This window comes from Neolamprologus multifasciatus, chromosome 12 (assembly GCF_963576455.1).
Source record: "Neolamprologus multifasciatus chromosome 12, fNeoMul1.2, whole genome shotgun sequence".
Lineage (NCBI taxonomy): Eukaryota > Metazoa > Chordata > Actinopteri > Cichliformes > Cichlidae > Neolamprologus > Neolamprologus multifasciatus.
In genome coordinates, this window is record NC_140450.1 from 16,518,199 (window position 1) to 16,533,294 (window position 15,096).

At 38.5% G+C, this 15,096-nt stretch overlaps 1 protein-coding gene across 3 annotated transcripts; it reads right to left on the reverse strand.

The window, feature by feature from the left end:
* Nucleotides 1–218: 218 nt before the first annotated feature.
* LOC146506700 (G-protein coupled receptor-associated protein LMBRD2B-like) lies at nt 219–9,874 on the reverse strand. 3 transcript variants are annotated; one of them, XM_085180722.1, is made up of 18 exons: nt 9,670–9,874; nt 8,785–9,012; nt 8,464–8,570; nt 7,105–7,203; nt 6,331–6,498; nt 6,024–6,234; nt 5,862–5,936; nt 5,655–5,759; nt 5,341–5,521; nt 4,877–5,058; nt 4,486–4,619; nt 4,162–4,267; nt 3,969–4,066; nt 3,152–3,255; nt 2,919–2,965; nt 2,698–2,806; nt 986–1,079; nt 219–858 (listed from the first exon to the last, which is right to left on the reverse strand). In XM_085180722.1, exons 2-18 carry the CDS (start codon nt 8,956–8,958, stop codon nt 795–797), a joined length of 2,058 nt encoding a protein of 685 aa, XP_085036848.1. In that variant the 5' UTR covers nt 8,959–9,012; nt 9,670–9,874; the 3' UTR covers nt 219–794. The 3 variants fall into 3 exon arrangements, with proteins under 3 accessions (XP_085036848.1, XP_085036846.1, XP_085036847.1); XM_085180720.1 differs by having other exon boundaries at nt 9,619–9,874; XM_085180721.1 differs by having other exon boundaries at nt 8,785–9,874.
* Nucleotides 9,875–15,096: the final 5,222 nt, after the last annotated feature.

Below are 15,096 nucleotides of genomic sequence, written 5' to 3' on the forward strand. Positions count from 1 at the left end.
CATTAGGACATGCAGAGGGCTGCAAAAAATACATGTAAAAAAAACCCAAAAACAAAACTCTGTACACTCATGGAGTTACAGTATAAACCTCTCTCCATATATTTGCAAACAATGGTCTTGCAATAATTATCTATTTAAAATTTAAAAAAACAACCCTCAGGTCATAAAATAAAATAAACATTGTGACATTTGAAAAAAAGTGCTATAAAGGACATCTTGGGATGCTGCTTTATATATTTTAGGCCACTCAAAATCCAACAGCAGATAAAGTACATGCAAAAACATTATGTTTTATTTATACAATAACAATTGAACAGTTCAAAATTGTATAAATAGATGCCAGCACCGGCACCGCATGAAAATGATGCTATTTAGCAGATACAGTTGAAAACACAACTTTAAACGTGTTTATGTTTTTGATATATTCTCTTTGACATTTTGCTTTAGGCACAGAAATTGAATTTCAAATTAAATAAATATAAAATCTATGCACATACTATGAGCTCTGTTATCCACCAATTTTATTATAAAACATAACAATATCAAGCATGCATTTACACATGTGTTAAGTTCTTACAGTTACTGATCGCTATGAATACCACCAAAAATGCTTGTGATATAAAACCCTTTATTAAAGTTATATTTTACATCTATTAAACATCTTTACTTTTTTTTTTCTTATGAGTGAATTATCTGCATTCAGACTTCCCTTTGAAGAAAATGTACCATTTGAATCATTTATTCTATTTACAGCACATATTAGCTTTTTGATTTCCCTCCAGGTCCTTCGTGCGTCACACGTCGTCAAACACGCCCTTCACTGGAGGTGACAGAGTAAGGTAACTTCCTGCTGTGGATCTACAGCATTAAACACAGTGACACAGTGCGACAGAGAGGGACTGTTAGCATTCTTTTAAAACACAATATTATTCAGATTTATTTTAACACTAACCAACTATATTCTTGGTACTGAATGACATCATACCTTCTGTTGGGCGACTCGTCATCACTGGAGTCTTCCTGCAGTAAGCCCGTCTGCTGCTCGTCTGACTTTTCGTTTGTTCTGGTAAATGTGACAACTGTGAATACAGAGAAGAAAAGATGCACAACACTAGTAAGCAGGTTGACTTCTTCTACAAGGGGTGGCTATAGCTCCAGAGACAGAGGTCATTTACTAATTGGAAGGTTAGTAGTTCGATGTATGCATTCATAGAAAAACCGTACCTGTATGACTGGGTGAATGACACAAGTTGTATAATGAGTGCTTAAGTAGAGTAGAAAAGCACGATATAAAAACCAGTTTATTTACCATATAAATCATGATAATCCATCAAAAATCCATGTTTGGTGTAATTCAAAACAAAGGGGGAAAGGTGGTGACATGTTAAAAACTCTAGAAATGTTCTTCGTAATAATCATCTGCAGCAAAGAAATGACCGTTATCTACCATCTGCTAGATATTTATATATGTAGAAATATATAGATGTAAAGCAGGCAGTTGTTCATGTGCAGCGTATTAGGTTCTTGCCACATAATTTGAATCAGATAGAAATCTTGAATTTGACTGTAATTTTACAACACTTTGATTCCGACTTGTTGCTGCTGCTCGGAATCATTATCTTGTTGCATTACCAAGCTACAACAAGGCTTTCGCTGTCAGACAGATGGCCTCACATTTAACTCTAGAATACTTTTTGTACAGAGCAGTTTGTGGTCAACAGGTGTCCAGGTCCTGAGACCCAAATCATTACACCTGCACACCATGCATGACAACTTGTATGAGGTGTTTTCTTGCTGTGTTTGGATAATAAAATGTAAACCAAATGTCATGACCCTGTGCCTTCTCAGCTGACTCTGTATGGCTACAGTTGTTTTTGTTGTGCTGCATCTCTCTCTCCCCTCCCGCGCACTGCGCTCTACCGGGGCGGAGTCATGACGGCTCCAGCCCCTGGCTCGGACACCTGCAAACAATCGTCTCATCTCATCCACTTCTTAAGGCAGCTGCTGAGAGTGCTTCCTCGCTGGATTATTGTGTAACACTCGTCAGTGTCATTTCTAGTCCGAGCTTTTACCCGAGTTTCTTTCGTGCCGCTGCTTACCTGTTCTTCCTCCCTGTGCCAGATTCTCGCCAGCCTGAGGACCGCCGTTTGGTGAGCCAAAAGCCGGAGTCCGAGCTACCTGAGCTTCAGTGAAGGATTGTGTACATAGCCGTCCCCTTCCCATGCCTGTGTTTCCCGGAGACCCTCTTCCTGTGCCCCCTCACTTGTATATATCCGCACCTGGTGTCTGTGGGTAAATTTGTGAACTTAGGTCTGCCTCCGAGTCTCTCCTGAGCCTGACACCAAAGCCATGCTGCCATGTTCTTTTTAGAGAAAAGAGGCCTTCTTGTGGCAGCACTTCCAAACAAGCCATACTTGTTCAGTCTTTTGCATAGATTCCTGTATGATAAGTTCTTTTTACTTGTGTCATGTTCATAGAAACCTAAGAATAACTTCCTGTGGGAACACAGAAACCCAACCAGGCAAGCTGTAAAGCCTGTACGGATATGTATCTCAAGTGGGTGAGGTGCCCTAGGTCTAAAATGATAGATTTTTAGTTTCTTGTATGAGCAGCAAGTTAGGTGGACAAATATCGATTTTAAAAAAAAAGTGTGAAGAAAATATTAGATAGATGTAGTGATATGAGAAAGAGCCCTACCACTTTTCTTGATCTTTGTTACAGGCTCCTTCTGGTTATCCTTTAACTCAGTGTAACCAGCTCTGTTTCGCCCAGTGGCCCCATCGACACCATACCGCTCCCTCCACGCCTGAAGCACAAAACAAAGTAGGCACACTATACACACAAACCAGTAGAACCGGCAAACCAATAGGCTGGATAGATCTTCTTGTCTTGAGTGACTAAAGAAAGAAAATATCTACCCATCTTCGATTCTCTCCATCTTCAGCTCTTTGTCTTTTCCTTCTTTCTACAGAAGAACAAATTATAAAACATACAGTACAAACATAACAAACATACAAAAAAAGCCTTTTTCATAGGTTACTATAATAATGCATGAAAACATTAACTGTAAAAATCTGGATATGTTTAGCAGCCAAAACTGCTGCACAGAAACTTCAGAAAGAGTAAGCGATTGAACTTGTGATCAAATTACCTCTTTTGATGAGTTCCCTGCCTTCATCCACCAGGTCAGAGATCAAATCATCATCAGTGATGTACTGATGGAAGCCCAAGAGGTTCAAACAGCGAGGCCCCAGACTACAAAACAAAATGATTGACATACATACTGTAACACATAAGTTCTTATACTCAAGACAAAAACGTGATGGGTTTTTCAGAGCAGATTCCTTCTGCAAAATGGCCATTTTTTTGCTCATAATTAACCTTCATCTTAAGTGTATCAGAGTAATAGAAAGTATAAAACTAATACATTTCTACCGTACAATTTGTGATAAACAGGTTGGTAGTGTATAGCTGGGATGATTTTAACCACACTGGATTAAATTGGTAAGTAGTATAAATAAAGGGCGTGATAATGTGTTTGGAAATGTGTTTGCACTACAGATTCTGGACAAAAGCAGAATTCAGTAGAAAAGCTAAAGTCCTATCAACTCTACTTCAAACAATGAGTCCAACAAAAAATGAAAATGCAATTTTTAAGCATAATTTAAATAACGAGTGTTTTACACTTGTACAATATTTTACATCATGAGTCACAAAACCATCAACGCTTCATGGATTATAGACAAGACAGATTTTTACTCTATTATGAGATAAACTGTAACAATGTTACTTACTCTAACAATATTATTAAAACTTGTTATTTGTTCCATAGCTTTCTTTAAATATATAGTCTTCTAAGTTCTCATATTTATAGCTGTACTTATACATCTTAAATCAGCCATTGGACTATTTTTAGGTGGGAAAAATACACAAGAATGTGCAAAAGTTGTTAGAGATTGCTGGTTTACTTGTAATATGTAGCAAAGCACAGCAGCAACACCAGCATGGGATAATAGATGTAGAACCCATCTGATATAAATGACAGCAGCTGCATAGAGCCCATAATCTGATAAAAAAAAAACACAAAGAAAAGAAAAACACACATTTAATTTACAGGTACAAATGTCTGTGTGTGTTGATACGTGAATTTGTGGAACCCACAGAGGTGTAAGATGTCTGTACTCTGTTCTTGTGTGAGATGGCAGAGTCCATGTGAATCATTCCCAGAAAGTTGAGGCATAAAGGTGGAGTGAGACGGCAAAATAACCTGAGTCATACAGGGAAAAAGAGAGAAAGAGAGAGAATATTAAAATTAGGACAACACAAATTAAGCATACCAGACTGAATTGTGCTTCCTGTTTGGAAAGTCTGACCTATAACCTATTGTTCCATTGATATGAAACCAAAATGCAAAGATGTGTTTGACTAACTAACTTTCCATTTCAACTCACTTCATCCGTTATAGTGTAAATATGCTGCACATACATGCCACTGAACAGCAGGCTGTAAGCATCAGTCTGGTGATGTGGCACCAGGTAATAGTAGTTGAAAAATCGTATCCTGAAAACTGTGGAGTAGACGCACACGCACATGAACAGGATACCGACAAAGCACACCATCTGTTGGAGAGAAAAAGGAAACACGGTTAGGCTTGAACTGAAGAGAACAAAATAACCAACATGTTTATGTTCACAGCAGATTTCTGTTGGTTTTAAATAAAATAATAATGTTGGAGTCCAAGTGTTTGAAAGGCTAACTTTTGTTTCTTTCACCAATTTTCTGGCAAAAAGGAAAAAAAAACTCAAAATACTGTGTTACTCCTTGTAGTAACGTCATTCTAACGGGATTAACGCTGACAGCACTAATACATACTCACCTCAATGCAATGATAGTTGTACCATTTTTCAGCCAACTGAATAAAGACCGCAAACAGAGAAAGGACGGGGTGTGTGCTGAAGAAGGTGCACTCAGACCAGATTACTGCAGCGGAGAGTAAGCACAGGAGGACGGCCAGCAGCCTGCAGAGGCCCTGTCTGAGCACACACTCCCAAAACCACTCTGAACACACACACACACAAACACAAATAAATATGCGTGTAAGTGCAAACTCACATTTATGTTATACAAAAAAAAGGCACATGACTGCCTAAAAGTTGCATGTTGTTTGCCAGACGACAAACAGTTCAAAAAAGAGAAATATTCTTGTTGCTAACTGAAAACAAACCACAATTTTCTATTATGGCAGATATTCAAGAACATTTTTAAAGCTGTATTAGATATATCATCAATGCCATAATAAGTTTTACTTTTAATACTCCATGTGGGAATCTAAGAACTCACCTACAGTTGGAGTGTAGATGAACCTACGGATCCAGCCACGGTGTGCTAAAGGGAAGCTGTGGGTGAAGTGTCGGAGCGAGTTGTTCTGGCTTTTTGCTACATCTTCCAGATGAAAGGCCTGCTCTAACAGGATAGACCACTGAACCTGAGTCTGATTGTGTCTCTGCACTGCGCTGACCACCTGAAAACACACACGCAAATACAAAACATACAGGAAAGATGGGCAAACACTTTTTACAGGTATTTTAATGTGTAATCATATTTTTTTGCTTTTTTTAAAAATTCACAGTGCAATTTTAAAAAGAATTAATTACTTTTTCATGAAGTTTAACTAGGACTCTTTTGGTGGGAGGGGCATTCTGGTCCACGCGAGAGATTTCCACATTTATTCCCATCTCTTCTTGGTACTTTGTGGGACACTGAAGTGAAATGACACTCAAATGAGCCCAGTGTACAAGCTGAAAATGCACAATATATGCATGAGGAAAAAATTGTTTGTAGAATTTGGTTTCATTTCTTACCTTTGTCAAAATTATGTCCACATACTTCCTTAGAAAGTGGTTTTGCCTGACAGAGGCATGGATGCCTGCAACCTCCTGTTAAAAAAAGCAGATTATTTTTGTAAAGAAAAAAAATTAATATGCTGCAGTTTATTCTTTATTCTGTTATAAGTAAACCCTTGCCTCCATGACATCTGCAAGTTTCTCATCTGCCTCTGCCTTCTCAGTAGCCATCTTTGCTACCTTGAAGTAGCTCTTGGATAGCACGTAATTGTGGGAAGATGACAGCCAATAAGACCGTGGGATTTCCACCAAGCCATAGCCTAGCAATAGGACCAGGAGGAAGAGTCCCCAGGTGTTGGCAGCTGTAATCCCTATGGTCTGGAGGTCCGCCCTACATGATTTAAAAGAAAGAAAGTAGATTATGCTGATCATGCTAACCAGAAAGCACAAATTGAAACACAGTGCATACAGTTCCAACTCGACTTACCAGGTCAGTTTCCACTTTAGCTGAACAGCCACATAGATGAGCAGAGCGATGAAGATGAGAAGGTATGAGCCATAATAAAGTGCATTTTCAATTAAAGCTGTTTTGATCTTTCCAACCACTGAGAAAGCTCCTGAGCGTGCATAAGACTGCATAAAGGGCAACAGCAGCCTGCATGCTCACACAGAGAACAGACAGAAAGAAACAGAGAGAAAAGGAAAGTCAAAACATTTTTTAACTTAAGGTAGAATGATGTGTAAAAAAAAGAAGAAGAATGAATTACAGCCCAACTGATATAGGACTTTTTTCACCGATTATTGCTGATTTAATTAAAAATATCAGCTAATATTTTTTGGAGACGCATTAAAGATAAACACATTTCCTTAACATTTTTAATATTTAGTTAGTTAGTCAGACTCATTACTAAGATAATATGATAACTTTTTTTTCAAAAGAGTCTGTCACAACAACAACTCATTTGCACTCTGCCTAAGCCTGATCAGACCCCATAACCCTTTTTTCCTGAGTGAACATCGGCAGGTCTGTTTTCACATTGCAAAACTATGGCATCATAACAATGTGACTGGTCACATGCAATGATGAATCCAGACCAACAGTAACTATGATGATCCAGGACCAACACCAACACGGGGATATCAGATACACCTATTGCCAACAGGGAGGATAGGGAGTGCCCTCTGGTGGAACACTTAGCCATCCTGACTCCTAACATGGGACGCTTTATTTATCGTATGTTTATGAGTAAGAGGATCTTACCATGTAAGAAACTGAGAAGTCCAGTATACAACTCTCCAAAACACTTCGAGGGTGTCATTTGGAATATAAGTCCAAGGCTCCTCACACTTGCCTGGTGGACTGAAGCGCACACAGATTATTAAAGAATTAGAGAAAAAAAGCACACTGGAAGCCAGGTATAAAATTCTAAATGCTCAAAAGCCACATAATACATCATCACAACTTTAACACAACCACACCTTGAATCCATAAAATATACACTGTATGGATTTTGTTGCCATTTCAAAATCACTCATTCCCCCTAAAAGGTTCAGTGCCCCCAAATTTCATGACAGATTTCTAATAAAGAATAGCTCCAATAAAATAAAACAATGTACGAACTAAATGCGGTAACATTTTTGTAAAGAAGTATTACTCCTGAATTCTAAAACTGTATTTCTCAAAGCTGCGAGAGCCACGAATGGAATTTAATTCACCTCCATCGTATTAGGGTGAAGGGTGAAATCTGAGAGATGACACCGATCAGCCACTGTGTTAGATACACTTGCTTGTTCACGCAAATATCTGATAGGAAGGCAAGAGTAAGTTGAATAACTACTCATTTGTAAATTTGGCATAAACAACATGAAAGCACATGTTGTTTATGCCAACATGTATCAACACTTCAGGATGCTGCTGGCTGTGGTGTAATGCTGTGAAGATATTTTCTTGGCAGACTTTCATCCCCTTAATATCAGCTGAGCATTGTTTAAACACGAAAGCCTACTGGAGTATCTCAAAAGGTCTCCACAGTCACCAGATCTCAATTCCATTGAGCACCTTTGGAATGTGGTGGAATGAGAAATTATAATCATGCAAGTGCAGCTGACAATTCTGCAGGAATTATGTGATGCTATCATGTCAGTATTGATAAGAGCGACTTCTTGAATCTATGCCCCAAAGAATTAAAGGAGTCCAACCCATTGCTAACTAGGTGTAACTAATAAAGTGGCCGGTGAGTGTATGTAACACATAAAAATGATGAGTACTGATATCATCTAGGGGAATTACAAATAAGCAAAAAAACGCTGATTCTTAACAGTTTTAGAACACCAAACAAAACAGTAGAGCGACTTGAACTGAGTGAATAAAGTCTGTTCAGTTGTAAGGCTTTACTTGGGCTTAAAGCAATCAAATACATGGAGAAGTCATGTGAAAGATGAGCAAATGAGATTATGAGATCCCCGTGGAATGCTGGCTCCTTTGCTAAACAAACACGGACAAAGTGGATATGTGCAGATCAGCAGATTATCTGCTGTGTTGTGTATAATGCTGCATGGCGGTGGAGCAAATCTGGAAAACTATGGCCCTATTTCTGATAAATCAAAACAAAGTCTTTACCTCATAGATGGAAAAGGAGACAAGTTGGCCTCACTCCTACTACTGGGGTTCGTTGGAGTTGCAGTAGTGGTGTTTGTAATGTTAGAATTGCACTGATTGTAGACAGCCTGGCAAAAGAGTAGAGTTTGCACAGTCAGGCAAACACATGTAAAAGTGCAGTGAACATAGTTAATGTAAGACCCCAGAGGTGAGATTTGTAAAAATAAACACACAGCTCAACCTTACTTAGAGAAAATATTTCAAAAAGCACATAAAAATCTTACTCTTGCCCACCCCCTGAAAAAATAAAGTTACACTAATAAAGAAATTAATGTCTAGTACCATGCTGACATCAAGTGGTAGGATGAAGACGATGAGGAAGCACAGGTACCAGGACAGCAGCGTTCCAAACAGGACCAGCTTCTGCTGCTTCCACAGATCTCCATAACGCTGGAGGAGGTAGAGGGCCAAGAAAAAAACGACCACCACCACAACAGCCAGCGCAGTACCACTCATGATGACTTATAACAAGACAGACATCAAGAGCTCATGACAGCAGACTGAAAAGACCTGGAAACAAACAGAAAGAGGTGAGTGGTGAAAGCAGACAGAATATCAGCTCTTATCTGCTGGATAACAGAAAGAAACAGCTTGACCAGTTGAGATGTGGGGAAATAGAAGTGACTAAAATGCAGTAACATAACACACTGCAATGGATTCATTAAAAGAAAGCTTTATTTATTTATGAGAGGAAAAGAAATGAAGGAAAACCAGCAGGACCTTGAATTAAAACACAAATCTGAAACTCTAGTGTGCCCAAAGATATTCTTTGACATTTCACAAACACTCACAGAGAGGTAAGCTACTCTGATAACGTTCAGACCGAACAGAGCGAACAACTGGCTTTTAGAAAGTTTTTCAAGTGGGATATTTTTCACATAAAAAAAACTTTGAATCCTGTTTTCCAGATTTTTTGGAGTGATAACTACTATTTTCAAGACGGTCATTTAGCTATTGTGGTCATGTTTTCTTTTTTAAAATCCAGAAGCGATGATTTTCGATGCATTTCCGCGCCGTGTTCTCGCACTGTTAACAGTTAATGCTGTGTTTCATCTCATGAACAAAGTAGGCCCACTTTTTATATATTTTATTTATTAGAGCCAGACAGACTCTTACCTGTGGAGGGTTCATTGCCATCAAAAAGCACAAAAAACTTTCTTAACTTACAGTCACATCATATTTCCTGGACGGGAACCCCGACAGATGTATACAACCTTTGAAACTACGTTACGTAACTAACGTTCGGTACGCTAGCTTTGCTGGAGCAGCAGGGGATTCTGGGTATTGTAGGCACTGGTGACTGCTGAGAATTTCATCGACAACGTAACGCCAAGTGAATCATATTTGATACATGAGTTGTTATCCATCCATCCATCCATTCTTCAGGGATAAGCGGAAGCTCAACAATAATATTTAACTATTAATCACAGTTTTGCTAAATAAAAGGATCTGGCTTGCATCAGTCACATGATCACATTTAACCAATGATCGCCCTTGACGGCAGAACGCGCTGGTTACGAGCCGGGAACGAGCTCACAAAGAGCACGTGCATTTTTTGCGGTCGGGAGCTGTAGGAGAAACACAAATTAACTCAGAGACACAGACTGATGCGACAAAACCAGTAAGTAGGTGTACAGCGTACACTGTAGTCTACAGCACACAGTATTAGCTTATTACGTACACGTTGGTAAGGTGTCTTGTTGCAACTGACGAACTGAAACAAATGAGCGTGCTGTGTGTGCAACAGCGCGACAAACATTACCTGTCCTTTTATTAACTGCACAAGTAGTGCTGGTCATAGCTGCTGGCTACCTGTGTAAGGCTGTCATGGGTCTGCAGCTCTGTCCACCGTTTTAGGGAACATATTTAGTTTTAAAGTATTTAGAACATATTTAGTTTTAAAGTATTTAGAACATATTTAGTTTTAAAGTAAGTTTCCGGGCTTTTCCTGCCTTTCTGGAGGGATTATATTTCACTAAAAAACGATCTAATATGCATGTCCACATAATTATGCATTATTATAATATATTAAAAACACACACTGTATTTTAAAGAACATACATTAAGAAGCAGATTATAGTAGATTTATATTTTAAATAAGACAAAATTTGGATTTTACAGCAGTAAAATTATTGTATCTCTACAGTTTAAAAATGTCATAAGCTTTGCCCCTGCACAGAGTGGATAGTGAAACAAATGGAATCATCATAAATACATTATTTCATATTTATTACTTCCCCCTCCTCATTGCTTTATTATTGTAGCTCTAGTAATAATAATGTAAGGATTCTGGATCAGCACCGTGATGCCCACAGTATATCCAGTATTCTGAAGAAGGTCTAAAATGTCACTGTGTGTGCGTGCATGTGTGTGTTTTATGTATATGGATTTTTTAAAATTATTACTCATGATATAACATTGTCCAGACATGCCTGGTAAGGACATGAGGAGGAAACAGTAGGAGCTGTGTGAGGCTACTAAAGGCAGTGCTATAACATTTTTCTGTCGTCATTTTATTATAGATTAAGTGCAAGAGTTGTTAGGTGTTGATAATTAAATTATAGTTTATTGCAATAGCAAGTTGTGCCTTGTTCTCAGATAGACAGCAAGTGGAGAGTGATATATGAAATGATGGGATGGAAGGAAGAAGAGAAGCAAAGAGTGATTCACAGGCAGAGCCTAAATTATTTCTCAGTTTTTTGTTGCCTTATGGTTCCAAGCGCTGTCATCAATCTTTGCATTTTGTTATTATCTCATGACACTTGTTTAATCAGCTACCATCTCTCCTATGGACTTTTTAATGTCTACATTCTCAGATCAACACAGCCCTGCCCTCCAGCACTATCAGCAGCAGGAGCAGCAGCAACCCCTCAACAGCAACGTTGTACCCATCAGGTAAAACATAGGCTACGTTTGCTTTGCCTTGTTGCCCATATTAGATTCTTGATGAACGTGTATTGTTGTTATTCAGCCTGGTTCAATGTGCCCCTTTTTAACTTTGAGCACCCGCCCCTTTAAACGACGTCTCTGCACGGCCCTGCTCAGGACCTTCTTGCTGTGCGGCAACAGTGCTAACCACCGTGCCACCGTGCTGCCATTACATGAGTTGTTTTTTGTTTTTTTTAAACTCATATATGCCAATTAATGTTTATTTACTTATTTGATACTCCATTTTTTTTAAAAGGGTAATTAATTCATGGTTCAGGCTTTAGAGTAGACACAAGTAACTCTGTATTTTATTAGCATTATTGCATCACTGGGATCCATACATACACGTACAGTGTAGACAGGTAGACAGATATGCTCATACAAATGATTGTAGGTTCAAAACCTGAGAAAGATACACAAATATAAACTTTTAAACTGTTCTAGTAAATTGAAAAAAGAGAAGAAGTAGCTTCATGTTTTTTGTAGTCATTACATTTGTAGCCAGTTTTTTTCTGAACTTAGTTCGAAGGACAGCTACATACTTTGCTAGAATATGTTGAGAGCTTACAGTACTATCTTTAAATATACACGCATTCCAAATTATCATGCAAATGATATTTTTCTCTGATTTTCCTAAATAGTCGATTCAAATGACAGCATGATTTTTGAGTCATCAAGCATTAGAGTATAATTCAAATGTTACTCAATAAACCTACCAACGAAAACAGTATGTTTTTCAAAAATAAAAAACTTAAAATGCACTGTTCCAAATTATTACGCAAACAGTTTCAAAACATTTTAAAGATTGTAGAGAATTGAAAGTGGTCATTTGTTGAATTTGCAGCATTAGGAGATTATATTTACTGAAATCAAAAGCTATTTCAATCAAAAACCTCTTAAAAGGTCAAGTTACATATTAACATAGGACCCCTTATTTGATAGCAGTTTCACAGTTCTTGCATCCATGGAACTTGTGAGTTTTTGGAGAGTTTCTGCTTGAATGTCTTTGCAGGATGTCAGAATAGCCTCCCAGAGCTGCTGTTTGGATGTGAACTGCCTCCCACCCTCACAGTTTTTTGCTTGAGGATGCTCCAAAGGTTCTCAATAGGATTGAGGTTAGGGGAGGATGGGGGCCACACCATGAATTTCTCTCCTTTTATGCTGATAGCAGCCAATGATGCAGAGGTATTCCTTGCAGCATGAGATGGTGCATTGTCTAGCATGAAGATGATTTTGTTGCGGAAAGCATGGTTCTTCTTTTTCTATCATGGAAGAAAGTGGTCAGTCAGAAAATCCACATACTTTGCAGTGGCCATTTTCACACGTTCAGGGGCCCTAAAGGGCCGGACCAGCTCTCTCCCCGTGATTCCGCCCCAAGACATGACTCCACCACCTCCTTGCTGATGTCACAGATTTGTTGGGACATGGTGGCCATCCACCACCATCCATCTGGACCATCCACGGTTGTATGGCACTCATCAGTGAACAAGACTGTTTGAAAACTAGTCGTCATGTAGTTCTGGGCCCACTGCAGCCGTTTCTGCTTGTGAGTATTGGTTAGGGATAGGGATGGGTGCCGGTATCCGGTGCACTGGTTCTGACATTTTTCCTGCGATGTCATACACTTTGGATTCTAGCAGCTGCTCCCCTAGTCTGATCTATTTGTCTGACAGAAACCTTCGTCATTGTCCCTTTATCTGCACGAACCCGTGTGTGCTCTGAGTCAGCCAGAAATCTCTTAACATTATGGTGATCACGCTTAAATTTTCGTGAAATATCTAAAGTTTTCATTACATGTCCAAGGCATTCAACTATTTCACACTTTTCAGCAACAGAGAGATCCTTTTTCTTTCCCATACTGCTTGAAAATGGTGGTCTGCTTAATAATGTGGAACATCCTTTTTTAGTGGTTTTTCCTTTAATTGGGCTCAACGGGCAAACTAATGATCAAAGGTGTCCAAGATTGATTTCAGTGATACAAAGAGTCCTGAGACACAATTCCATCCATGAGTTTAACTGAAAAACAACTTATTTCATCTTTATGCCACTTAAACACAATTTGCATAATATTTCGGAATGTGGGGTAAGTAAATAGCAGAAATAACCAGAAAATCTTTGCAGTAGTGTCTTATAAGGAAACCTCACTCACCCCACTTTTTAGTACAAGATATAGGATGAGGAAAGAGCAGAACAGAGTTAAGAGGCTGGAATGTGGAGAGAGAAGCAAGTATATGAATAATGTGGCCATAATTCAGCATAAAAAGACGTGTGGATTGCACAGCATTGAAAGAGAAACATAATGGTGTTCTGTAGAAGACAGAAACAGTTTTTGTCTCCAGAGACATGTATATTCTGTATAGCACAAAGCTACATAAGGACAGGCTGAAATATAAGAAATGAAACAGAAATAAATGATGCTACTTCTTATTATCATACTCCTGATTCTGAATTTAACAGAGTGATACAATTTATGAAAAATAAAATTCATATGAACTTCAAAATCTATTACAGGTTCATATACAAAATCAGCCACTGGCTTTCTTGTTACAGAAAGACAAAATTGCACATCAACTTCTTTTTTTTTCATATTTTTTAATCCGACATACATATTTTTTCAGATATGCATTCTGATATTCTGATATGATATAAATTAATTTCTGTCTGTCCTTGCAAACTACCTTTTAAATCCGTTGGTTAAAGTTGTGTTGGTTTGCATGCGCTTCTAATTGCAACACAGGCAAAAAATGCATAAATCTTAATTCTTGCAACACAGACAATTATTCTCTAAACTTGGTGAATCTTGAAAAAGAAAAACTCAAATCACTTTTTCAGTTATGTTTTCTTCTGATCGCATGCTCATCTTCTCCTCCACCCTACTCCCTCAAACATTTGTACTTATATCCAGATAGAGGGCTGACTGAAAGCGACACAGAATGCTTTCAGTGCGTTTCAGTTGTGGAGGTACAACCATAAATAAGGGTCGTCAGCGTACATGGGTCCAAGTATGTTTATGCACACAGCTCGGTGCTCCAGCAACAAGTCCATGTGGCCCAGCAGATCCAGACACAGATGTTCAGCGAGATTCACTAAAACGGCCCAGCCTTCAATTGCTCTGGTCACACCCAGTGCATCCAACAAAACTGACCCAAAAATGTCCAGAGAGGCTGGCCAGTCCTCTAGAAGACTGTCTGTTAGCTCCATTTTCCTGCGTCTCGTTTCTGCGGTGCAAGGCTTATTGGCCTGATTCAAACTGTTACAGCACAGATAAAACCCAGTGGCAGGTGCTTAATGAGGCCATCTGTCACACACCCCCACCCTCCCAATCCTAAAAGGATTAAAATAATTAGGTGCATGACCATTCAAACCTGTTTGAATGAGATTCAATCCTTCAGTCACTGTAGAATATATATATGTCCTAATCTCATTGATCAGATACATTCTTCAAATCTGAGGCAGAGAATATCCTGATTATTATTATTATTATAGCATCACCATCTAACTGGAGGCTAAAGTTATGTATGTATATACTCATTAAAATTATTATTAATGTGTAATAAGATCATGTTTTCAGCAGGTTATTAAAATGAGCAGCTCGTATACTCACAGCAGATCATTTCTTAACCTTTTGAGGGGACATTTGCTGATTATAAAGACTAACAACGTTTT